The 26,719-nt window shown below is 46.2% G+C and overlaps 2 protein-coding genes across 2 annotated transcripts; one reads left to right on the top strand and one right to left on the bottom strand.

Annotated features, from left to right (window-relative positions):
* Positions 1–3,135: 3,135 nt before the first annotated feature.
* On the bottom strand, positions 3,136–15,976 carry dnajc10 (DnaJ (Hsp40) homolog, subfamily C, member 10). The gene is made up of 25 exons (XM_030112644.1): positions 15,898–15,976; positions 13,797–14,051; positions 13,545–13,710; positions 13,406–13,456; positions 12,581–12,663; positions 11,653–11,784; positions 10,885–10,978; positions 10,542–10,619; positions 9,942–9,985; positions 9,254–9,319; positions 9,089–9,154; positions 8,881–8,970; positions 8,694–8,801; positions 8,506–8,620; positions 8,095–8,222; positions 7,286–7,402; positions 6,711–6,812; positions 6,569–6,629; positions 6,050–6,144; positions 5,265–5,398; positions 5,131–5,184; positions 4,844–4,991; positions 4,638–4,760; positions 3,979–4,086; positions 3,136–3,391 (listed from the first exon to the last, which is right to left on the bottom strand). The coding sequence occupies exons 2-25, from the start codon at positions 14,040–14,042 to the stop codon at positions 3,380–3,382; spliced, it is 2,421 nt and encodes an 806-aa protein (XP_029968504.1). The 5' UTR covers positions 14,043–14,051; positions 15,898–15,976; the 3' UTR covers positions 3,136–3,379.
* Positions 15,977–19,346: 3,370 nt separating this feature from the next.
* Positions 19,347–26,024, top strand: nup35 (nucleoporin 35). The gene is made up of 9 exons (XM_030111564.1): positions 19,347–19,639; positions 20,125–20,292; positions 20,376–20,503; positions 20,914–20,971; positions 21,204–21,324; positions 21,837–21,906; positions 22,343–22,471; positions 22,548–22,679; positions 25,649–26,024. The coding sequence occupies exons 1-9, from the start codon at positions 19,627–19,629 to the stop codon at positions 25,724–25,726; spliced, it is 897 nt and encodes a 298-aa protein (XP_029967424.1). The 5' UTR covers positions 19,347–19,626; the 3' UTR covers positions 25,727–26,024.
* Positions 26,025–26,719: the final 695 nt, after the last annotated feature.

Here is a 26,719-nt window from a genome sequence, read left to right as displayed (position 1 = left end):
CAGAGAGCATGCACACTATGGAGGATGCAGTTCAATTCAAAAACAGCCTCCATTCCACTTTCACGCAACATTTAGGTTAACAAATTCCACCGAGAAATAGTTTACTTTGGGTCAATCACACAATTTTTGAATTTCTTAAAATAACTGCAATGTGTTTTAGTCATCAGTCTTTAGTGTGCGATTGATTAATTCTGTATCTGTTATTTTCAAAAGAATGTGGCCTGCAGGACTCATTCTGTGCAGGTTTCAAGTAGTTTTCTCTGCAGAGCGATGATGTTTAAGCACATTTTTCTACATTTCTAATGTAAGACCACCAACCAAAAAGTCCAAACAGGACGAAGAAAAACACTTTCAGGAATTACAACCACTGTTGTCCCTCATGTTTCAGTTTTTCCATCAGATTTATGTACAGAGAAAACCATAATGAAGATACACAAGTTACTAAATACGACCTTGAGGAGGAAGAAGAATCAATAAAGAGTCAATAGAATGAAGATTTCTAGGATATTATCCAACATCAATTCTTCACATTTTACCGGAGTTTTGAAGATTTTGAGGTTGAAATTCCAGTTTTGTCCAAAACGTTCTCCTCTTCGGGATCTGATCTGAACTTTTAGAGCCATTAAGCTCCCTGACATTTACTCCACGCTCTGAAAGCTTCAGTTATAAGTCAATATTTCAGTCAACTTCATTTCAGGCTCCAGTGTCTGACTCAACAGTTTTTTCTGTATTTTATGGTGTTTTTCTGGACGATTAAAACATATTTTAGTCATTTCACACCATTTGACAGCAGACAGAAATGTTTTCATACAGTTTGAATAAAGACTCAGACTTGATTAAAGTTGCAGATTTCATATTTTAAGGAGAAATAACGGATTCCATCTCCAGTGAAAATAAGATCAGTACCAGTACATTTAATCAGTAGAAGTCAGAGGTTTTCCAACCTGCAGTTTTTCTGTGGATTCAGAGGATCAACAGCGCCATCTGCTGACTGAAGGAAGTATAACAGCTGAGATGGAAATTAAATTCCGCAACAACAGTCAGACACTCACAGTCACAGGTGAAACACATCAGGACAACAATCACACACCAGGAGCCTGAACCCAGAATAGGAACAAGAACGAAATGTGAACATGGTACAGAATCCACCTCGTTCAATTTAGAGATTAAATGCTGTTTTCATAGCAAAAATCCCACAAAGGTTTTTTCCCCTCGATTGAATTGACAATTTTCTGATTTTATTTGTATTCATTTTAAATTGCTGTATTGAGTTAGCTTAGTATTCATTTTGAATTTAGTTTGCTTAAGTGGCTATTTGAGACTTATTTTATTTCAGTTTTTTTTTATCTGTGTTTGTACTGCATTTGTGAATAGTGCACCAGGCCGAATTGGTTTGCTGGGATGTACTTAAACTTTTCCTTCTTTTGAATTTCTTTAATGAAACACACTGAAAGTGTTATCTAAGTTACCTTATTGAGCTCAGAATTTATTCTGGACAAGACGTCCTGACTGAGCTTCATTCATCATTAACAAAAATGTGGATTTCAAATCTTCTCTTCTCGGTGTTTTCATTTGATGAGTCCTGCACTACAATTCTGTAACATCCCTGAATTTGAATTCTTCACTTGGGGACCTAAAGCAGATATGAGATTAAAATGTGATTAATTAGATTAATTATTTACAAATCCTGTAATTAATTAGATTAAGTTTTTTTTGATCGCATGACAGCACTATTTGTTTTACTTTTTTTTTTGTGAAATAAAAACTTCTCATCCTGTATAAATGCTGGTTGTTTTCACCAGTTAAAGCTGCATTAAGGAGTTTGCACGTTTTATGCGAAACAGCGCCCCCTGCAGGCCTTGGGCATAATGCAGCTTAATGAAAAACTCGTGCCTGTGGCTCGTGTGCACAGAAGAGAGGAACTCCTTCCTGGCTCTTTTAGTAGCGCTCAAGTAAAATGTAAGTGTCTTCTGCCTGGTGGAGTCTGTGTGGAGCTGTGGCAGTGCTAGAAGCCAGTCTGTTCTTACTGTCTGGAAGATCCTGCTCAGTCGTTGCTCACTAAGCATCTGGCGGAGTAATGGAGGACAAAACGAAACCTAACCAGTCGGAGTGCGCATTACGTCATTCCTTTCAAATTCTCCCCCAAAAATTTCTGGTGCCGGACCGGCACTGCAACTTTCAAGTGACAATTTAGCGCTGTTAGAGGTACTGGTAATGAATATGTCAGGGCACATTGTACACATCATTAAAAATGTGGAACATATTTATGGTGGAAAATAAGTATTTTTAAAGTTGAAAAACTCCTTAATGCACCTTTAACTGATTTAGTTTGAATGGAAGTCAGTGGCACAAGAGGACAAAACAAATAATTCAGTCTGAAACAGAAATGTGTCTACAAAGGCATAATTACACAAGAAATGAAGAAAAAAAAAACAAGAAAATGATCTAGAAGGGTTAAAATATTCTATGATCTGTTATGTGTTTTTATTTATTTATTTATTTTTTGTTTATCTGTTATTGTTAGAGGCCTTGAACAAGTCAAAGTGTCCAAGTCAAATTATGGCAAGAAACCATATTTGGCATCCATTTTGACGCCATCTTGAATTTAATATAAGTAGAATTATGAAACCTCTAATCAATGACTTTTTCGTTCAAAAATGAAATTCAAAATATCCCGGAATTTGCTTCTCAGTCAGGAGTAGTTTTGCCATCAAGATTGAGCAAAATGCATCATTTCACCCCTCAAATCATTTTTTGACCAAAAATAACTTTGCTTTATGTCGTCAATTCATATAAAAGAAATTAAACCCAGGTTCATTAAAACCTGAGAGGCCATGTTTTCTCGGAGGCAGCTAGTTAAATGAAATACTGTATTTATCCACAAGCACTTATTTTTATTGTTCAGTGATGTAACTTTAAAAAAAATGTTAAGTATTTGAATAAAGTCATTATTAATGTGTTCATGTTTTTCCACACGAAAGCTAAAAGTGGCTCTTCAGATCTTCTTTTCGTTTTCTTTAAATGTTCCAGAAAGCTTCAGGTGAAACCCGACACTGTGAGTGCAGAGTTCTCCTCGTGCTTCCTGTCAGCTTACTGACGGAGAAAGAAAACAGACACAGCTGAAAGTTTAGTAAAAATTCTGTGAACAGCCTCACAGAAAGACACTTTATTGAGAAAGAGCAGGTAAAATACAGCACGATGTCCACAGCGAGTCAGTAACACGGTCGGAGTGCGGCGTCCCACAGCTTTACTTCATAGAGTAAATACAAACAATGGAGACAAACAAAGAAAGACTAGTGTTCAGTAGATCCCACACAGCCAGAAGAATACTGTCAGCTGACCATCCCATCCTGACCAATCACATCGCCCCTCGACGTCATCAGAGCTCGTCCTACAAACAACGACAACAACGACAGCAGCAGGTCAGACGGCGGAGGAGCTCTGATCACTCTGAAGGGCTTTAATCACAGTGAAGGAGCACAGATTTTAAATTGACCTCATAAAAGACGTAAAACTCAGTGTAAGAGCAACTTTGAGGAAGTTTCAATCGATAACTGGCTCAAATTAAAAAGTTAAACCCTATTCCTGAATGAGGATTGATGTTCGCACAAAGCTGCACACTTGAAACGTGCTAAATTATAAAGTTATTGTCTTTTTCGTGGTATTGTCATGAGGTGGAGCAGCTCAATGCACCATCTTGTGGTACAAAGTGGAATTACAACACTTCTTGACTGAGAATGACTTGGTTTGTTTCTTTACACCCTGTTGATGATTTTAACATCTTTCTGAAAGATTTTTGCTGGAAATGTGTCTGTTTATATTTTAATCATGTTCAGTGTTTCCGCCGTTTCCATGGAAACAGACACAGTTTTCAACACACAGCCGTGTAAACGTGAGACTGTTCTTTAACGGGAACGCAAAAACGAAGCGTTGCCACCGGAAACGTCGCCGTGTGAACGACAGTTCAGCTGGACTCACCTTCGGCTTCTGCTGTAACCGTGGCGACAGTCGCTGTAGCCGCTGTCTGATGGTGTCGGCGATCACGCCGGAGTCCCGGCTGTTGATGTGCTCGCCACTCTGTTCGTACTGCACACACACACACACACATACACACACACACACACACACACACACACACACACACACACACACACACACAAATCGGTTTACAAACTAAGGAAGAAAGGCAGGCAGGAATCCTATAACTGGACTAAAAACACTCATATTTTTTCCATTTCTAGAGTCTAAAGTCCTCGTTGTCACGGCGACACTCGTATGCTAGCAGCTCGTCGCGTCACCTGTTCATTGTCATAAACTAATCAGTGCTAACCCATGCTAACCAGTGCTAGCTCGCTGTCTTCCCCTCCTGATACCACCACTGGTTATTCATGGTTCAGATTTACATCTCGGAGTTGTTTTATAATCTCAACTCTGAAAAAGTGACCTCTAGTGGGCAGATCAGGAACAGCATCTCTTTTAATTGAAGTTAATGTGTCATTAAGGAACAACTGAGCCCCCCAGAGGCCGAAGAGACTCGATGCTGCCACCAAATGAACAAAACCAGTCGCTCAAGTCTGCGTCCACCGTTTCACGGACCACATTCGTGTGTGTGTGTGTTTGTGTGTGTGTGTTCTCACCCTCTTCTTGCCCTGGTAGGGGTAGAACCTGACTGTGGGGTACGCTGTGATTCCTGCTGACTGGCAGGTCTGATGATGAGCCTGACAGTCCACCTTCCCGGCACGGACCTCCCCCTTCAGGATCTGCCAATCACAGGACAGACAGCCACTGAAGAGCCTCCAGTCTGAGAGCATCATCATCATCATCGTCATCATCATCATCTCACCCGAGCCAGAACTTCAAACTCTGGGGCGAAGTGCTGGCAGGGTCCGCACCACGGGGCGTAGAAGTCCAGGACCCAGTGGTCCTTACCGGACAGAACCAGAGACCTGAAGGTGTCTGGAGTCAGATCCACTGAGGCCCGAGGTAAAGAGCTGGACACACACACACACACACACACACACACACACACACACACACACACACACACGAAATTAGAGAGAGAAATAAAGGGTGAAAGAGCAAACAGAATGTGAGGAAAGAAGGTTAAGGAAGCAGGAAGTGTGTGCTGACCTGAGCGCCCAGGCTCTGAGCGAATGAGCGTCTCTGTGCCAGCCGTTATAACTCCTGCAGACAGACAGACGGAACATTGATCTGGAACGTTCTGAAACTCCCGGAGGTTCTGAGCATTTTAAAACGGAACGTACGAGAAGCGGTCGGGCTGCCGGGCGCTCCCGGAGTACAGGCGGATCTCGGGGTACGCTCTCACTCCCTGGTTCTGACAGAACGACTGGAAACGCTGACAGTCGACGGAACCGACGGAGATCTGGCCCGACAGCAGCTGAGGAGAGAGAGAGAGAGAGAGAGAGAGAGAGATTCTCTAAGAGGTTCTGCAGAAGATCAGAGTCCTCGTGGAACCTCCTGCACAGCAGGTCTTCATGCTGTCCGGTTCTCCTGACACTGTGTGGCTCCTTGTTCCGTCTGGTCTCTCCTTGATCCATTTCTTGTATTTTTTTTGAGATTCAGACTCCTTCGCTTCGGAGCAAACCCTGACAGCGTGGGAGTTTCTGACGATCTAACAGTTCTAGAAGGTCTTTCAACGCTCGATCCTCACGTCTTGTGAAGGACTCACATCCTGGTTATGATCAGACTGAGAACATCCAGAGCAGCAGCAGTTGTGGGGAGAGTCTGGAAAGGTTCTCGCTCCATCAAACAGGTTATTTCCATCCTGCTGCTACTTGTTTCTCTGCTGAAACCAGGTTGGTGTTTGCAGCGATGAAGGAATGAAAACTGATTTCTTCACAGCTGTACAGTAAATAATACATTAGAACAGTGCCATCTAGTGGACAAACCCAGAAGTTGCTTTTCTTATGAATGATTTGATGGAGATGTGAGGCCTGCTCTGATCGCCTAGCTCATCTCCCATCAGACACCTGGACTCAGAGCGTCTGAAATGTGTCGGTGTGAAGCAGGAGGTTAGCAGGAGTCGTACCCGGGCCATGCGTCTCCACTCGGGGAGCAGAGCCTGGCAGGGGCCGCACCACGGAGCGTAGAAATCCACCGCCCACACCTGACCGTCGGCCCGGCCTGGAACACAGGGACAGAGCCGTGAGCGGACCGCGACACACACTGGACACACACTGGACACACACTGGACACACCGGACTGTCTCTCCACTGCCGAGTTGCTCATTTTTTATATTCAGATATTTGAAATACAAACTGTTGCACGACATTTAATTCCGTCTTCACTGTTCAGCTGAGTGTTTTATGAGGACAGTCACATTCTAACCTCTTTCTCTAACACTAAACTCTTCCTGGATGTTGCCTGGCAATAAGTTACTGATTACTTTATTTGAATTGCTTTGAATTCTATGAGACCAGTAAGTTTCCAGGGTCTAGACTGCAGAAAAGTGATCAGCTGTGTTCCTGACGGCTCCTTCTTTGCAGGACGAAGAGTTTCATGTTTTCTATTCCCCCAAACCTCCACACTGTAAGATGAGTTTCTTTACCTTTCACCTTCTCTTTGAAGCTGGAGGGATCTAGAACGGTGACGGAGGGATTGATCAGATCCTGCGGAGGCAGAAAGCAGACGTTGAGGAGTGGTGATGCCAGCGATCAGACAGCCCGGCGCCGCCGCGGGGGGGTCGTCACCTGGATGAACTCCAGGATGCCGTCGGCCGAGTGGTGGCCTTCGTACTCGTGAATGGAGGAGCCGTTGAAGATCACGGTGGTGGGATAAGCCTGGATGTTGTACTGAGGCGGGACGAGAGGGAGAGGCTGAGAGTCAGACTGACGGTGGCAGCGCCGATCCTGGTCCGCTGGAGCCCATAAACACGCTCCACCTCCGAAATAAGGGCTCCGTGTGGTTTAGATAAAGGCACAAAGACTCTCTTATGATGAAGTTTTAAACTCAGTTCAGGACGGAGAATATTTCATTTCACCTGGTTTTGGGCCTGATTTTAGTGAGTTCACCTGTATTTTTCAGCATTTTTTTGTAGAAAAGTTGGACATTTAAGCTGTTTTAACCATTTTTTTAACAGTTTTGTATATTTTTCCCCCATTTAAATTTTTTTCCAGAAATTCCAGCTATTTTAGATTTTTTTTTTAAATGTGTCCCATTTTTAACAATTTTACTTGAGACTTAAGAGTCTTTTTGAAAATCACTTGAAAAATTACTCAAACGTAATTGTGTGTGTGTGTGTGTGTGTGTGTGTGTGTGTGCTCACCGTGGAGCACAGGCCGTGGTGGATGGTGCAATCCAGAGTACCGAACTTCATCTGGCCGGCCAGCTGGATGGAGGCCTTGCGGAGCTCGGGCAGCAGAGCTCGGCAGGGAGGACACCACTGCACCAGGAAGACACCAGCTTTAATATCTACGCTTTTTCAAAACAGAAAATGTCTCCAAAACTCAAAAAGCAGGCAGAAATCAGAAGAACAGAAGAAGGAAGAAGAGCGATGCTTAGACAGGAAGTCAGGAGAGGTGTTGGTTTGAAATGGGAATCCTGTATTCTGCATCAAGTTTACTGTTGATGTTTCATTAATTCTCCACATCCAGCCTCATTTCTTCAGCGTTCATGTTATGAGGAGAGCGAGTCGCGGTTCGATTCCCTCCAGCCGCCCCGTCTCTGTTTGACTTGAAGGCGGAGCAGCGTCAACCTGCCTCAAAGGTAAACCTGGAGCCATCTGAACCAACAAGCCTGAAGCTCACAGCCATAAAAAGCCTCCCGGCAGGTGTCAGGCTCCACGAGGAGTTTCCACCGGAGCAGCTGACTGAACGAGTCCAGGAGACGCTGGACTCTGAGAACTCGCTTCAAATCTGGATTCATATGGAAAAGCTTATTGAAAACCAAGTGTTGGAGACAAAACTAAGAAAAGAAGGAGCAGTCTCTGACAGGTCCAGACTTTATTCCTGTAATCTGAATGGAGGTGAACCTCCAGACACTGACTGGAGACACAAATCTACACTGATCACTGAACGAAAACCTGCTGCTCGTCACTCAGACGGTCTGCGGTGCAGCGACGGCGTCGCGACTGACCGGAGCGAAGAAGTCCACCAGCCACGGCTCCTTCCTGTCGGACGGGAAGTTCTCGGGCCTCAGCGTCGTCACGTGAGCGCGCACGCTGTCCCTGGCAAAGCCCACGATGTTGTACAGCACGTCTTTACCTGCAGACGGAGGGACGGAGAGTCAGGCGGAGAATCCGACCCGCAACACTGAAGAACTGAGTCTTCCTGAGAAAACAAAGGTTTTACTGCGAGTAATGAAAACACAGAAGCTGAAGGTTGAATAGAGAATTCAGCATCTCCCGGCATTCGGCAGGTGATCATAATGTTCCGGCTGGTTGTTCAAACGTAACCTAACCCCAGAGACGGAGCCGCAGGTCATCCAGCTCGTGAAAAGATGAACCGATGGTGTGTTTTCTGGATGAAAGGGGCTGTGAATACACACCGTGGTGGATCTCGAAGTCGTGGATCCCCAGGCCTTTGAAAACCGCCACGCAGCGCTTATGGATGTAGAGAGACTCACACAGCGGCGCGTCGGCGACACAGTCCACTCTGCCCACCTGAAGACGGAGCGTCAATCAACACAGATCTCACACACACACACACACACACACACACGGACAGACACGCCACCTGGATGTGGTCGCTCCTCAGGAAAGCCTGCAGCTTCTTGTACTCGTTGGAGGAAGTTCTGTCTCCGAAGGTGAAGCTGATGAGCCAGCGGTGGTGAGCCAGTTTGCTCTGAGGATCAGGGAGGCGGAGACTCGTCAGCCGGTCCTGCGGCGCCGCGTTAAAGTCGGCGGCTGCGGCGTTTCGGTACCTGGAAGGAGTCGGCGGTGAGCAGCTCCAGGTCCGGCAGGTGGTTGATCACCTGGCTGTGGATCTCTTTACTGTCCAGAGAGTTGATCCACTTCACACACAGGAGGAGCGAGTCAGTCCGACCGGCCGCGACGCCACACACACACACACACACACACACACACACACACACACACACACACACACACACACACACACACAGCTCCTACCAGGATGCTGCCCTGCTGGTTCAGAGAACTCCCCGGAGGGAACAGGGCCGTCGCTCCCGTCGTCACCTGATCAGAAATCAATCGTCACCACTGAGGCCCGGCTCACCACTGAGGCCTGGTTCACCCGGCCGAGCCAGGGGGGTCGGGGCGGAGGCGGAGCCTCACCTGGAAGCTGTCGCACAGGTGCTGCTCGCTGGTGCAGTCGACCCAGCCCACCTTGACCAGGCCGTCCTGAACACACACACAACACACACCGTGACTCTGAATCAGCTCCTGATGCTGAAGCTTCAGCCTCACGGTTCATGATTCACAACCAGAAGTCCAGACTGGAGACGACGTCACCCAGCATGAGCTAAACAAAACAAAACCAAAGAAACGCTTTTCACTGACTTCTGGCGTTGCATAACTACAACCTTCTCCACGGTCCTGGACCAACTTTAGGACCTAAATCGACGGCTAAGGGGTCGAATACTTGAAGAGGAACAAGCCAGAAAACAGAACTGCAGCTATATTGGTTCCCAACCTCTGGTCTGGGCCCCCTCTGGAGGACACCGGGTATTAAAAGGAGGCTTTGGCTGCTCTGAAGTTCTTAAAATGAAAGTTAAATCCAAAGGTAGACGTCAGGAGGGGGTCCGGATCAGGAGCCAGCAGGGCTGAAGGTCAACAGGTCGGCGGGACGATCAGCTCCACGGCGGCTCAGCTCTCAGGTGATAAGTTGTTTGACATTTGCGGAGGACATTTCTGTTCCAGCGGAGGTGGAGTGTGTGTGTGTGTGTGTGTGTGCGTGCATGTGTGTGTCAGCTATACTGAGCCGTGAGGAAACCCGGAGATAACGTGACGGCTCGCCGCTCACCAGCATTCCCGCCAGCTTCTGCCTCGTTCTGGGCTCCAGACAGTCTGCAGAGAGAAGCATCAGGAAATGAGCCAGGACCAGGACCAGAACCCGGACCGGGACCAGGACCAGGACCCGGACCGGGACCAGGACCAGGACCCAGACCGGGACCGGGACCCAGACTGGAACCAGGACCAGGACCAGGACCCAGACCGACACCCAGACTGGGACCAGGACCAGGACCCGGACCGGGACCACAACCCGAACCGGGACCGGGACCAGGACCAGAACCAGAACAGGGACCAGGACCCAGACCGAGACCAGGACCAGGACCCGGACCCGGACCGGGACCAGGACCAGGACCCGGACCGGGATCGGGACTAGGATCAGGACCAGAACCCGGACCGGAGCCAGGATTGGGACCAGGATCAGAACCAGAACCGGGACCCAGACTGGGACCAGGACCAGAACCCAGACCAGGACCGGGACCAGGACCGGGGGAATCTGGACTGGGGGTCATGACACTCTGGAGGAAAACGTGCTCCTGATTATCCATCGACTCACATTTTCAAAAAGTTGTGTTTTCACCCGTTTCCACGGAGACAGAGTGTGAACAGTTACCTCCAGTGTCGCAGCAGAAGGAGATCAGCCAGCCGAGGCCCGACGAGAACGCAGACTCGATCTCGTTAAACATGTTTCCTGGATAAAACACACACACACACACACACACACACACACACACACACACACACACACACACACACACACACTAGAAGTAAATCTTAAACGTCACAAAAGAAGCATGTGAGTGAAAGCTGAGCCTGAAAGTGTCCAGACGGCCTTGAACCCTCCAGACGTCCCATCAGAACGGCTGAGCAGCTCCTCGCTGATCTCTGATTGGTCGAGACGTTTCGGTGAAGGCTGGGAGAAGAGTGTGAACGGTGTGTGAGGAGGAGGAACCCACCCTGCCAGAGCTGCGTGACGCTGGTGGTGATGAACTGCATGGCGAAGCGGACCAGGTTGTCTTCACTGCGCTCGCCATTGAACCTCTCCGGTCGCTACACAAACACAGATTAACCGGAGATTAGGCTCTGCCGATCGCAGATCCGCCTCGCTCAGATGTGTCTTAACGCTGCTCATCATGTTCCGGAAGCCAAGACAAACCAACGCTCTGTGAGGACGACTGCTGACGGAGCCTCGGCTGGAGTCCAGATTAAACAGATTATATGAAGCAACAGATCCACGTCTACCAGCTGGAAGTGTTAACGGCAGATTTTATTCATGACTTTTAAGATGCTCTAGAATGTGATGTTAGAGGAGGAAGATGCTCTAGAATCTGGATGAATCACACTGACAGTCACTAAAGTCACTTCCAGTGGTTCGTCTTTGTTTCCCTCCAGAAGCAGTGAATCAGCTGATCGTCACTGAACTCTTCTCTAATAAAGAGCAGGAACCTTAGAATAAAGCTTTGAAACAGACTTTAAACTGTTTTTCCTGTGTCCAACTAATGTAGCCAGCTCGATCACCTCTAATGACTGTAATTAAACGGACTCTGATGACAGTCATCGGCTAAACGGGCGATGCTGGTGGAAGGCGTGGCGGCAGTTCCCTGGACTCCGCCCAGAAAACAGGAGGACATGGCCGCCTCCGGCCGCCTCCGGCCACCTGCTGTGTTTGGATTGAGGGCGTGTGGCGTGTGGCAAGCGGCGTGCGGCGAGCGGCGAGCGCCGACCTGCTGCGCCCGGTACACCAGCAGGCTGGGGTAGCTGCTGATGCCCATCCGCCGGCACAGGTGGTTGTTGTCGCCGCAGTTCACTGCTCCGATCCGGATCACGCCATCCATCTCTTTGGCGAACTCTCTCCACTGCACGGCGCCCGGAGCGGAGAGAGAGGGGGAGAGAGAGAGAGAGAGAGAGAGAGAGAAGAGGACCAATCAGCACGCCGTCAATCAGCAGCAAACACAAGACGACCAGGTTCATGTTCACAGAGCTGCAGGATCGATGGTTTCCTGTTTCCTCTGGAAGCAACAACCGTGTTCAAACACTGACTAAACAATCTGTCTGGAAGCATTTCCTGACCTGTAAATCACAGTTTGTGGTTAAAGATGCTTCAATCTGATGAATGTTTCACTTTCTCTGTGTAAAAGTTTGGCTCCATGTTATTTTGCAGCACCACTGTCCTGTGACATAACGCTGCATTTTCAGAATGTTTTCCTTAAATATGACGCAGATTCTGACAGAATCGGACAAAAACGTGGAATTCACCGAATGTGGTCACTTCGGTTAAAGTTTTTGAAATAACTCGTCTGAGTTAAAATGTTCAATTTACCCTCTTTTTTCCTTCATTTTCTTTATTTCTCTCTTTTTCCTTGTTGTATTTCCCTTTTTCCAGAAAAAATCCCCTTTTTTACGGGACGTAATATCCCTGCAGTACCGTCTCTGAGCTCCAGAGGGCAGTAAAAACTTCTAATGTCACTTTTCACCGATCTTCTTCTTTCTTTGGTCTTTAGAGAACCGATTTAAAGCTACAGGGACTGCAGGCACCACTGTGAGTTTGGAGATGTGGGATTCTGGCATTCTGTTGATCGTTTCAGGAAATTTTCAAACATTTCAAAGTAAAAAACAAAGATTAGTTTGAGGCTTGTTGAAGGTCTGAGTTACCGTCGGGGCCAGGTCGTGGCAGTGCGAGCATCGTGGGAAGTAAAAGTTGATGAACCAGATTTCTCCAGAGTTCACTGCGGCCTCTGAAACACACACACACACATACACACACACACACACACACACACACACACTGCTGTAATCATCAGTTCTGCTCCTTTGACTCGACATTCAGCTTCGCAGCCTTCACTGTTATTTTTCAGTCAAGGTCAGATCTTCATGTTTTCTTGATTTCCTCGAAAGAAAGGCCTCCAGGGAACTGACTGTAGCGGCTGGTTTCATTTCCTAAAACTGGGTTTTAGTCACACACATTCAAGAAAAGACAAAAAGATCCAACACATGATCAATATAAGAAACTTTGGATGGATTCCAACGCAAACAGACTGGAAGGAAAACCCTGCCTGGGAGCAGAACGCCACGCCCAGAACCTGAGCTCAATGAAAACTCACATTACAGACGCTGTAAAGTCACGTTTCTCCTGAAACAAGTCCATCTGCAGATCGAGGCTACGTCCTTCAATCGTACTGGACGGACTTGTTCTTGCAGTTTTTTCTCATTTCTATTTGTTTTATCTGTAATTTAATTGATTAAACCGCCGTTTGGTCGTCCGCACGCTGACGTGTCTCATCGTTTCACCCACGTTTGAGGTTTTCACTTCAGAACGTCGAAGAGATCACTGAAAAACGTTTCTTCTGGATTCTCAAACGGATAACTTTGGTCAAAGAGGAAAACAGCCAGCTGGTACAGCCCGGGTATAAAAGGCGAAACGAATCATCTACAGTTGCCCGAAAGACACCAGGAAGTAAAGCCTTAAAACGCTCCTACCGAAGTCTCCGCTGTCCAGCGTGATGATCTCCAGGTCGTCGTCGTAGATCCCTGCAGAGAGAGGGAACAGAGAGGTTTCAGAGCGGCGGGTTCCTCCGCGGCGCCTCCTCTGGGCTCGCCGTCGGGTCTGAGTCTGTACCGAAGTCGTATCGGTAGAAGTTCCAGCTCTCGTAGCGCCCGCCCTGCTGCTGCTCGTCCAGACCCTTCTCCCCGTACTTGTCGTACTTCTTCCTCAGGTCCTCGTCCTTCAGGACCTCGTAGGCCCGGTTGACCTGCAGGAACTTCTCGTGGGCCGAGGGGTCGCCCTGAAACGCCACGCGGAGCCGTTAGCAGCCGGTCTGTGGGACGGGAGCCGGGGCACGGTTCCACCGGGTTCCTTGGAGGGACTCACTGGGTTCTTGTCGGGGTGCATAGTGAGCGCCAGCTGCTTGAACGCCCGCCGGATCTCCCTCGTCGTGGCCTCCCGGCTGACGCCCAGCAGGTCGTAGTAATCCCGCCCATCGGCCCAAACCGAGACCAGGACGGCAGCGAGGAGGAAGAGCGCTGGGAGGACGGGGGAGGGGCGGGATCTCCGACACCCGGCAGCCTTCCTGCCCCCCATCGCCTCTGCTCTCAGTACGGTCACAACAACCAACATCTGGAGCGTCTGGAAGGAGAGAGACCCAGAGCGTCCCGTGAAATCTGACAGCTCATCCAGCATCAGGACGGGTTCCAGGGACCGAGGCCCCCGCCCTCCTGGACCACGAGTCCCAAAATGTGCCGCCATAAGGAAAAAACAACCTCTAAGTTAGAACAGATATGACTGAAAGTCCAGAAAATACGGTCATATAAACAGCAGGAATCGGATCGTTTGTGTTTTGATCAGCTTCAAACACTCCGTCCTCCACAGAGACACCTGCAGACGTCCAGGGAGCTGCCAGCGTCTCCAGAACCGTCCTCATGTGGCGGATCGTAGGAGGAACCGGGTGACCCGCAAACAGCCTTCAGCTCAAGATTGTTTGAGAAGAGAGAAGGATTCGAACCTTCCACCCGGTCGTTAGGCACGACAGCGTTTGAAGCAGAAGGAGCTTTAGTTCCAGGCGCTTCTCTTTAAGGAAACGAAAAGCTTCCAACCCAAAACTAAACAGTAACCATCCAGTCTGTTCAGGACGACACAGCTAATCCCAGAGGTTTACTGGGGAGTTTGACAGAAAAAACAGAAAAAGTTCCTCTCATGGTTCCTGGTACTTGGGAAAATGTCCTACAGTCCAAACGGAGGTCAGGTTTGGAACATGAAGCTGGTTAAATTGCTTTTAAAACTACACTAAGTTTGGAAGATTTGTGTAATTCCACTTCCTCCGCTGCAGGTGGCAGCACTGAGTTACTAACGCACTCGAAATCTGCTGTTATCCTGTTTCAGGAGCTCTGTAGTTATTCTCGTGTGAACAGTAAAAGATCATTGTTTTTATTAAAACATAAAAGTTATAAAGATTACTCCCAAATACAGATGTGTTATGCATGTTTACGTCTTAATATGGTTTGTTTATGAACATTTCATCTGCACAGTTTCTAAAGATAGAAATGTTTATATATTAAGACTTCACATTTACTCATCAACATATTTAAAAAACGGGAAAAATCAGCTTAAAATGTTTTTTTTGTGTATTCTTATTATCCATCTCTTAAACATATTTTTGTCTCACTTCAATGTTTTTTGTCTATTAGTGCACTTTCATCATTTATTTTATCCTATATATTCATATTTTGTGCATATTATTTTCGTATATTTATATATAATTCTATCACAATATCACAGTAAAAGTAGCTCAATGCACCATCTTGTGGTACAAAGGGGAATTACAACACTACATGACTCGTTTGCATCCTGTTGATTATTAGAGGATCTGATTGAATGCTCGAGGGTAGAAATACATGTATTCATCCATTATGGCCTCAGTTATTGAGGTGTTCCTGTTTGAGAGTCATTTTTCAGCCCTGACTCGTCGGATGAGTGAAAGTGTGTCTGCAGATGTGTCCAGTGTGGATTGGCTCTCCAGCTTTTCACCTCTACATCCCTCACGGATATAAACTCACGTGAGTTTGCACACTCTCTGACACGTAGTGTTGTTATATTAGCAGGATAACTGACGAAATCGAGAACACCCTTTTACATTTATGAGTAATTTGTAACATCTGGTTTAATACACAGAGTGATCAAACACTGATTTAACACATAAAAACTTCAACGAGGCCTTGTAATATGTAATAACACATGAATGCCCCTGCATTTATAACAGATATGTGATTCAAACTGTCTTTTTTCCGATTATTTCTGTATTTCTGTTACCTAAAGTGAGCTAAATGAAGCTAAGCTAAGCTATAACTAACTAATAACGCCCTTTCCGAACGGCTGATTAGCTCGTTAGCTTAGCCACAGCGCTAAACAGCACGCTCAGCATCGGCGAACATGACGATAATCCTAATCTGACAGATTAAAAGCGCAGATGTTTTACCTTTGACGCGTCCCAACTTCTGAGAAGAAGATCTGCATCCGAGTCCCAGTCCCGGATCACACGCCGGGATCAAGTCTGCCAAAACCACCACGGACCACTTCCGCTACTGGCTTTTCACAATACGAGCCTGCCCATGACCGCAACAGACCACTTCCGCTTTTTGCAATAAAAGCTTCCGCTAACAACCACTGTTTAACCGATAATAAAACTATTTCCTCGTTTTCAAGTTGATAAATATGAACGTTACGATTCTTCAGTGAACGTTACAATTATTTTTCCAGCTTTTCCCTATGACAATAAGAGCTTTTACGAGATAATTCCCCCGCTGACTTCATGAGTGTTGCTTCAGAAACATTAACTTGACACACACAATGTGACGTCAGTGTGAAAGTGGTGAGTTCAGGGCCGGTCGGTAAAAAATAAAAACGATGAAAATTACAACAAAAAAAAACAAAAAACATTGCAAATTCAACACAACTAATACTTTATTTTTAACGTTAAGTGAATTCAAAGATTATTATTTTTTGTATCTTATTTAAAGAACAGTAGTGTCAAGTTTCTTTGGGAAACTTCCTTCATGTCCTAGACATTTTACACAAGAACTTTCATCAAATTTATTATTGAAAATGCTTTACTGGAGTATTTTTATATTTTAAAATTTAACACAAACCATCAAACAAACATCCAACTACATGCCAACATTGTAAGTGACAACGCCACAGACTTCTTTTAAATCAAAGCACAAATAAATTTATGCATAAGTTAATAAATTGAACTTTCCTCTGCCTCTTTTCAGACACGGAAAGCTAGATCTACATGTTATATTTGTATTTGTATGTGTGTATATAAATAAGCATGTCTACAAATTTGAGTGTACATTTGATATAGATTTATTTGTGTATATGTATTTTCATAAAACACAGAATGATTTATTTACACAGATTTATTTATATGAAGTTTCATATGTGTTTATCAACTGAAGCCCAAAAGTATTCATTCTCCAGCCAAAGTTTGACTTTAAGTTACTTTCATTCAACCAGCAAGTTTTTTGTTTGTTCATTGTTTTAAATTGGAAATGACAGGTTTTTTTTCCAAACAATAAAAAGTCGATGTACAAGAAGCACCAATGTGGGGGAAATATACTCCTTTTATTTACTTCGAACTAAAAGTGGCATGTCTAAAAACTATTCACACTCTTCTTGATGATCAGTAGAAAAACCCTGATTGTCTCTTCCAGCGTCAGATTCTTCCTATAGCTGCTGAGCAGCTTTCTGTGTCTCCTCTGGTATTTTTGATCATTCATGTTCAGTAATGAGCTCCAGCTCTTTCAAACTGGAGGTTCTTTCAGTCACTCTGATCTTTTGCTCCTCCACACATCGTCAGTTGGTTTCATGTCAGCCACAAACGGTTCATGATTTGGTCCTTTAGCCATTTCTTGGTCAGCGTCTCTGAGAGTTTTGGGTCGTTGTTGAGTTAAAATGTCCCCTGCAGTTCCTCTGCAGACTGTCTGATGTTGTTGATCAGAATCAGCTAGTGAGGGTCCGGGACTGTGAGTCTGACTTGGTGGTCTGCAGCACAGGAGCCCCGCAGGGAGCAGTCTCGGCTCCTTTCCTGTTCACCCTGTACACTGCAGACTTCATGTACAACTCGATCTGTAACACCCCCCCCCCCCCCCCCATTTTGTCATCGTTTCTGTTTAAGAATGATGATGATGGAGTTTCAAAGGACTAGCTCGCTTCTTCCCTAAGTTACAGGGGGGATGCAAATTATTTCAGGCCATTGTTGCCTGAAAAAAATCTGTATCCCCCCCCTGAGAATGGTCAAATCATGAACAGCCACCATGATTTTCTCAAGCCATTTTCACCTGAAATAATCTGAACCCCCCCGCCCCTGAGAATGGTCACATCATGAAATTTGTTTTGTGATCATTTCTGTTTAACCTTAAGCAATGATAATTTTGTAAACTTCTTTAATGACAAAAGTATAAGGCAGTGTACAGGACGGACCAGAGCAGACTCTACCTGCTCAGGAGGCTGAGTTCCTCGATGCAGGGGCCGCTCCTGAAGACCTTCTATGACTGCGTGGTGGGCTCAGCCATTTTCTGTGGAGTGGTCTGCTGGGGCAGCAGCATCTCAGCTGCTGACAGGAGGAAGCTGGATCAGCTGATCCAGAAGGCCGGCTCTGTCCTGGGGTGTCCCCTGGACCCAGTGGGGATGGTGGGACAAGGTCTCCCACCCCATGCAGGACACCCTGAGGGCCCTGGAGCGTGTGTGAGTGACAGGCTGTGTCACCCCAGGTGTGTGAAGGAGCTTTACCGCAGGTCTGGGATTGGGTTTTCTGGCCCATTAGCTGAAAAACACCCCCAGAGTATAAACTGCTCTCTGTCCAGAAGAGATGAGCACTTCCACAGGCCAAAAAACCTTTGTGAACCTTATCTGGAGAAGTGCCGTCCTCCTGGACTGTATCTGTTGGACCAACAGATCCCAGACTCACCAGGACGGCCTTGGTGCTGCTGTTAGAGGCTTTTTCATGTCTCTCACTTTGCTCCTGTCCAGCACAGGTGTCACTTTTTGCTCCTTCCTTTTTTCCACAGTGCGTGTTATACTGATTTTAACAATACTTTTCACTGGGAGTTTAAAACACATAGATATTCACCTCATAACCCTTTCCTGGCTCGTGAGCAGCAGCAGGTCCTCAGTGAGCTCCTTTGATGACTGTTCACAAACCAGCTGCAGAGATGCTGTTTTTCATGTGTTGAACTGATTAAAACAACCGTTCCCAGTGAATGAGGGGAATTAAGAGGCTTTAGAACAGCTCAGACTTTTTTGTTTTTACAAGAGATTTTGGCAGTTTTCACAGGGTATGAATAATTTAGGATTTGCCACTTGGCACTTTTTCATCAAATGTAAACAAAAGTGGACTTTTTCCCCCTCAATGCTTCATCATCTTAGTATCTATATCTATTGAGCGACTCCTGTGTCATTTCTGGTCAATGGAAACTTCCTGGTTTCTAAAACTAACTTAAGGCAAAACTTTGCCTGGGTTATGAATAATTTCGGGCGTGTTTGTGGTCTCCAAACCGGTCCAGAATGGGCCACTGTGGCTGCTGGTTTTTGTTCCAACCAAGCAAGACCACAACAGACTCCACCTATTTCACCAAGTCTACAGGTGGACTGACTTGAGACCAGCAGCCACAGTCCCTTTCTGGACTGGTTTGGAGACAATGTATTTATTTGCATGCTTTTTTTCCCACGGTTTTCACGTTTGGAACGAATTCATATTGAAGAATAAAGATCTAAACGTTGAGAAAAAGTGTCTTGATGGCTAAACTATAACTGATAAACAAATAATATATTAAATACTACTGTAATAGACTACATCTACAAAGCCGGAAGACGAACTGTCAAATATCCACAGCTCACTTGAACGCATCTTGTCGTGCACCGGAAGTGCTCCTCCAGTGTGGCTCCAGCGGCTTCAGCTGCTTGACAGAGCTCCAGAAATAAAGCTTAAACCGAGGAAGCTTGTCTTTTTTATACTCTGGATAACTTGACTGGACTGTTTAAGATATTTCTGATGCTGTCGCCGAGGTTCCTTTCCGGGAACAGTCTGTAATCTAGACGTTTGTCGGTTAGATTCTCCAGCCTGGTGAGCTAGTGTCGGCATTTTTCTAACAAGCGTCACTTCCGGCTTTTGAAACTCGCGGCCAGAAGGTAACGAAGAGCCGACATGGAGCTGCAAGGTAATAAAACTCCACTTTGAATCTTTATATAGCTGAATTTCTCTCCCTGTGATGGGCTTTTTTATGTGTATCTGTGCGTTTGTGTTCACACTCCTCCAGTGCTGAAACCACGTGACTCTTGTGAGCAGCAGCATCTCGAGCTCCAAATCTTCAGGATCTGAGTGCTGTTCTCCACACAGCTGACCGCAACACACTGCTGAACTTAAAACATGGGGCGCTGATTTAAATGGGATTAAATTGTGTGTGGTTTAGTTGTAAGGAAGAAGAAATCTACCATGATTACTGGTGTTGTGGTCAGGACGTAAGGTCAGGGCATCAGAAGGCCCAGACCAGACCTGAACGGGGCTGAGACCCTGGTCTTCATGGGTCACAGTTAAAGCTGCAGTGATTTTTCTTAATTAACTGACCGGGATGCTGCAGGTGTCTGCAGCCTCGGGGCTGAAATGGCAGCGTTCCAGCGGTTCAGATGAGCTTGTGTCTTACAGTGGGCTCTGAACCGATGACCCTGGGCTCGCCCACGTCCCCGAAGCCCGCCTCCGGAGCTCAGTTCCTCCCCGGCTTCCTGATGGGCGACCCCCCGGCCCCGGCCAGCCCGCAGCCCCGCCCCTTCAGCCTGTCCTCGCCCGTGGTGGACAGCACGACGCCGCACAGAGGTCAGAGGTCAAAGTGTGGAGTGTCGGGGGCAGTCCTGGGGATCCGGCCCGGCGGGCTCACTGGGTTCTGTTTGTCTTTAAAGGAGTCGTAGGAGGATCGGCTCTGCAGCCCGTCGTCCCCACGCCCAAAGACAAGAGCGGAGCCCCGCCTGTCCGCAGTATCCATGACGACCTGGTGACTGTAGCCACGCCCCTTAACACACACAGACAGGTCGGTACACCGACGGGCCGAAACACAAGTTTAATTCAAATGGATGTGCTTCATTAGAAAACCTCAGGATCTGTGATCTCGTGTCAGAGTAGACACTTCGTTCACGCTGAGCTTCAGAAAGTCTCGTCGTTTCCTCCAAACTGTCACCATTTAAAATAAAGATCTGACTGCACAGCTGGAAATGAACATCACTGGATCCGAAATGTACAAATTGGATAATTTCTGCCTTAGAATCCATTAAGTTTTGCATGACTTAAAAAAAGATATTTACTGTTTGACCTTCTTCGTCAGTCTTGTGAAGTTTTGTCACGGTGGATTATAGCTGGTGAACTCTGAAGAGACGGAGACGTTGGCGCAAAGTGATGATTAAACTTCAAAACAATCCTTTGTGTGTTTTTGTCTTCGTGAAGTCTTTTCCAGTCATGCAGTCTCCGCTGTCGGCTCGTCAGGCTTCAACACCTGGAACAGGTAAACTACTCTGGGGGGGAAAAGTGTTGAAACACTCTGTAAAACTGCTGAAATTCTCCTGAGGAAAACACCAGAACACTCCAGAAAAACTATTCAAATTCTACTGAGAGGCTGCTGAAACACTCCCAATGAGACAACCTGAAATGACTGAAACACATATTTTAATTTTGTGAATTAATTGCATTTTATCTTTCTGATTCACAATTGTATGGGTGTGTGTGTGTGTGTGTAGGAGTGTGTGTGGGCATGCAGCAGGTGTGTATGTCTCCGGCTCAGGTGGATCCGTTCTACAGTCAGGGAGAAGCTCTGTCCTCAGACGACCAGCTGGACCAGACCTGGGTCACCGTGTTCGGGTATTTCTACATGACTGTGTGTGTGTGTGTGTGTGTGTGTGTGTGTGTGTGTGTGTGTGTGTGTGTTCTCGTATTTCTATCCTTGTTGGGGCCAAATGTCCCCACAAGGATAGCAAAACGTGAAACGACGTGCCTTGTGGGGACCTTTTTCCGGTCCTAAGTAGGAGAAACAGTGTTTTCTTGACCATGTTGTTGTTACTGAAAAAAGGTAAAAGTGCAAAAACATTTCTTTAGGGTTAGGCTTTGTTGTGGTGTGGGTTAGGGTTAGGGTAAGGGTCAGGGTTAGGGGCTAGACATGAATGGGAGTCAATGGACGGTCCCCACAAGGATAGAAATACAAGACTGCGCGTGTGTGTGTGTGTGTGTGTGTGTGTGTGTGTGTGTGTGTGTGTGTGTGTGTGTGTGTGTGTGTGTGTGTGTGTGTGTGTGTGTGTGTGTGTGTGTGTGTGTGTGTGTGTGTGTGTGTGTGTGTGTGTATTCACTGGGTGTGTGTCTCTGTGTGTGTTTTCCAGTTTCCCCCCTGCCTCGGCTTCCTTCATCCTGCTGCAGTTCGCTCAGTACGGAAACATCCTCAAACACAAGGTGTGTGCGTGTCCAGGACGGTGGTGTCAAACATAAGGGCCGGGGGCAAAAACCGGCCCACAAAAGGCTCCAATCCGGCCAAACCACCAAGATAGTGGTAAAAATTTCAAAGAAAACATTGATTATTGTTTTAAATGAAACAAATTTCTTAATGGTAGCGAACAGCAGAGCGCTGAGATCCCAGCTGACCATCAGTTAGCTAGCTAGCATTAGCCTGAAGGCCTCGCTGTCAGGAGGGGTTCAGGGGAAAAAGCCTGATGCAGCAGCGGCAGGAGAAGTTTCAGGAAGATTTCACTCCAGATTGGCTTCGTGTTGAGTTCGGAGTCATTTCCTGTAAAATTACAAACATTTCATCAAATCTGCTGGAACACCAGAAAGAATGTTTGTCTGTGGTAATGTGGCGACCCCTGTGCTGACCCCTGACCCCTGCTGCCAGATGGCCTCTCCAGGGAACTGGATGCACCTCCAGTACCAGTCCCGGCTCCAGGCCCGGAAGGCTCTGTCCAAAGACGGGAAGGTGTTCGGAGACTCCATCATGGTGGGAGTCAAGCCCTGCATCGACAAGGTGAGGCAGCTCTGGCGCCGCCCTCTGACCCCTGACCTCTGGCCCCGGCTCCACTGAGTCCCTGTGTCTCCTGCAGAGCGTGATGGACTGCAGCGACGCCGTGTCGTCCCCCGTCTCCGCCTCCACCCCCTCCATGCTGCCCTCCACGCCCCGCTCCGCCATCCGGCCGCTCAGCGCCTCCTACCGGAGCTCAGCCAGCGACTACCAGGTACAGCTGCTCAACCTGCGGCTCTGGGCCCACAGGGGGTCGTGGAGGAAACTCTCAACTCTCAGTCATGGTTATACAGAGCCTTGTGAAAGTATTCAGCCCCCTTGAACTTCTCAAAATTTTGCCACATTTCAGGCTTCAAACATAAAGATATAAAATTTTAATTTTTTTGTCAAGAATCAACAACAAGTGGGACACAATCGTAAGTGGAATGAAATTCATTAAATATCTTAAACTTTTTAAACAAATAAAAAACTGAAAAGTGGGGCGTGTGATGTTATTCTGCCCCTTTACTTTCAGTGCAGCAAACTGACTCCAGAAGTTGAGTGAGGATCTCTGAAGGATCCAGTGTCCTAAATGACTGATGATGAATAGAATCCACCTGTGTGGAATCAAGTCTCCGTATAAATGCAGCTGCTCTGTGACAGTCTCAGGGTTCAGTTTAAAGCGCAGAGAGCATCATGAAGACCAGGGAACACCCCTGCAGGCCCAGATACTGCTGTGGAGAAGTTTAAAGTTTAATGTGGATACAGAGAGATTTCCCAAGCTTTAAAGGGGCTGTATCCTGCTTTTTTAGCTCGTCCAAACCCTAGAAATGGCATTAACATGGTAATAGTTTATTTTTGGCGCTAAGGAAAAGTCATTTTGTGTGAAATAAAAGATTTTCTGGAGCTAATTCTGAAACCCGGAAGAGAAAACGCTCTGTTTCACTGAAAATCCCGCCTCTCCCCCTGTGGACTTTGACTGACAGCGAACTTCAACCAATCAGCGCTTCAAAACAAATACGTTGGCTAGCTTTAGCGCTTTAGCTCTAGCTTCTCTACGCACAAAGACACATGAAAGCGTCTTTTCCTGTTAGAAACTCACCAAGCGCAGACCCTCCAGACCCTTCAGACCCTTCAGACCCTTCAGACTCTTGCTCTTGCTTGATTGTTGCTTTCAGACGATGGTTAGAGTTTATCTGCGTAATCAGAGATACAAAAAGCAGCAACGCTGATTGCCGAGGGCCTGCGGGAGGGGGGCTCAGGGGAGCCATCTTCACCGTGTGACGTGAACGTGGGAAACAGAGCGTTTTCATGGGTGCGGGAGGGGCTGCCTCTCTGAGCAGCAGAAACACGAGGAAAGCTCAAACACGCAGGCACGAAGGAAAAAATGCTTAGGGGGTGTTTTTGGTGAGAACATAACTATATAACAAGGTTAAAACATACAAAAAGTGAATTTTCCATGATACAGCCCCTTTAAACATCTCAGGCAGCACTGAGCAAGCAGTCATATTGAAATGGAAGAATTATCAGACCACTGCAAATCCACCAAGACCCGGCCGTCCCTCTAAACGTTCCTCTGGAACAAGGAGAAGACTGATCAGAGATCAGCCAAGAGGCCCATGATCCCTCTGGAGGAACTGCAGAGATCTCCAGATGAGGGAGGACAGTCTGTCCAGAGGACAACAATCAGTCCCACACTGCACTAATCTGGCCTTTATGGAAGAGTGGCAACAAGAAAGCCATTTCTCAATGATATCCATAAAAAGTCTGGTTTAAAGTTTGCCACAAGCCGCCTGGGAGACACACCAGACCTGTGGAAGAAGCTGCTCTGGTCAGAGGAAACCAAAATCCAACTTTTTGGCCACAATGCAAAATGATGTTTGGCGTAAAAGCAACACAGCTCCTGACCCTGAACACACCGTCCCCACTGTCAAACATGGTGGTGGCGGCATCATGGGTTGGGCTGCTCTTCTTCAGCGGGGACGGGGGAGATGGTTCAAACTGATGGGAAGATGGATGGAGCCAAGTCCAGGACCGCTCTGGAAGAAAACCTGACCTGAGACTGGGAGAGATTTATCTCCCAACAGGACAATGATCCATAAAGCCAAATCTGCAGCGGAGCGGTTCACAGATCAACATATTCAGGCGTCAGAACGGCCAAGTCAAAGTCCAGCCCTGAATCCAACCCAGAATCTGTGGAAAGAGCTGAAGCCTGCTGTTCAAACGCTCCATCCAGCCTCACTGAGCTCCAGCTGTTTGAAGGAAGAATGGGAAGAACTTCAGTCTCTCAATGTGCAAAACTGATGGAGACATACCCCAAACCACTGGCAGCTGCAACTGCAGCAAAAGGTGGCGCTACAAAGAATTAACGCAAGGGGGACGAATAATATCACACTTTTCAGTTTATTTGTTTAAAAAGTTCACAATGTTCAATAAATTTCGTTCCACTTCACAATTGTGTCCCACTTGTTGTTGATTCTTGACAAAAAATTCAATTTTATATCTTTATGTTTGAAGCCTGAAATGTGGCAAAACTTTGAGAAGTTCAAGGAGGCCGAATACTTTCTCAAGGCTCAGTAAAAACTCCTCAGCTGGTTTCTCACATTATTATAAAGTTGTTGTTGCTTTTATTCCACTCTGGCAAAAGGCCAAATTAGTTACATTATTGGCTTTTGCACATGAATTCAGATTATCTTCACACTAAAACATTTCAAAATAATTTATTTCCTCTGAAAAATGTTTTTTAAGAAATGTCTAAAACTATTAAAAAAAGGACGAGAGAAAAAAATAATCTTATGACACCAAAGATATTTCACACATTTAGAATATATAGTTAAAACTGTACAAATTGATAAATAGCTTTTATCTTCACCTCAAGACAGGGGTGTCAAACATAAGGCCCATGGACCGAACTGGGCCGCAAAAGACTCCAATCCGGCCAAACCAGTAAGGAAATGGTAAAAACCTCAGAGAAAACATTTATTTCATTTCATTTAATCATAAATAACTCATTTCTTTTAAGAGTAGCGGAAAAAACGTGAGCTGAGGTGCAACAGAAAATGAACTCCGCTGCTGCTCAAAGGCACGCAGTCAGATTGAGTTTATAAACACAGGTTATTACTGATATATAGTGTTATTTCACTTTAATCAGCTGGTTTTTTTTGTCCTGCCGCGTGACTGTACAGATGAATGTGTGTTTTCCAGGTGGTGGCAGACAGACACACACCCCGGAAAGACGACAGCTTCGTCTCCAAGGCCATGGAGTACATGTTCGGCTGGTGACGCCGCCGTGGAAACAGGAAGTGATCACTACACCGAGTGAGAGAGTGTGTGTGTGCGCGTGTGTGTGGATAACCTTTCCCTCTCTTTTCAATCTGTATTTTTATGATATGTGTCCCAATAAACTTGGTATTTTAATTAACGGGCCTTTCATTCAGACGTGCAGTTCTGTCAGCGGACACAAGGGGGCGACATCACGCTTCACACGGACTCACTTCCTCACTGAGGGAAAGGAAACGGATAAAAACATGATGGAAATTAGTGCTACACACTCCAGGCTGTAAAAACTGAACGGGAGCTGAAGTTACTTCAGTCAGGAGGAGGAAACGCTCAGTAATCCGGATGTTATAGGAGGAAGATGCTCCATCATCCAGACCAGGGTTCTGCAGCCGTTATGACCAAAAGAGCCGTTTCTGTGGCTTTCTGTCAAGTCCAGTAGTTCTGGAGCCATAAAGAACATTCAACCTTTAAAATGAGGCGAATGCAGCTCAGGAAGTTTTGTTCTTGGTTTTGATGTACAAATAAAAAGTGTCTTCTGATGCATTCATGAAGTTTTAACAGTTTAGAACAGAACATTTTATTACATTGAACCTATTTTTGTCCCTGATTTTAACAGTTTTGTTGTTGTCAAGCTTTTTTTTTTTAAGTTTTGAAATTTTAGCCATTTTACCTCCTTTTAAACAGTTTGGTATATTTTTTCCTCCCATATTTCATTTTCTTATGTTAGAAATTGGAGACATTTCAGGTTTTTTAAGCTGTTCTATCATTTTTCTTCCTCGTTTTTTGTGGTTTTTGCTATTTTTCCCAATTGTACTTGAACCCTTTTTGAATCCCTTTTGAGCCAAGAGTGGTGAATCATATAATAGTTTCAAAATAAGTTAAATGTTTCTTCCTGTATCATGTGGTGAAGGCTTCATGGAGCCACTGCAGAGGGACTAAAGAGCCACATGTGGCTCCAGAGCCGCAGGTTGAACACCCCTAATCCAGCTGTTAGCT

Source organism: Salarias fasciatus, chromosome 16 (assembly GCF_902148845.1).
Source record: "Salarias fasciatus chromosome 16, fSalaFa1.1, whole genome shotgun sequence".
Taxonomy (NCBI): domain Eukaryota; kingdom Metazoa; phylum Chordata; class Actinopteri; order Blenniiformes; family Blenniidae; genus Salarias; species Salarias fasciatus.
The sequence above is the reverse complement of the archived record's forward strand: the minus strand, read 5'-3'. Positions and strand labels throughout refer to the sequence as shown.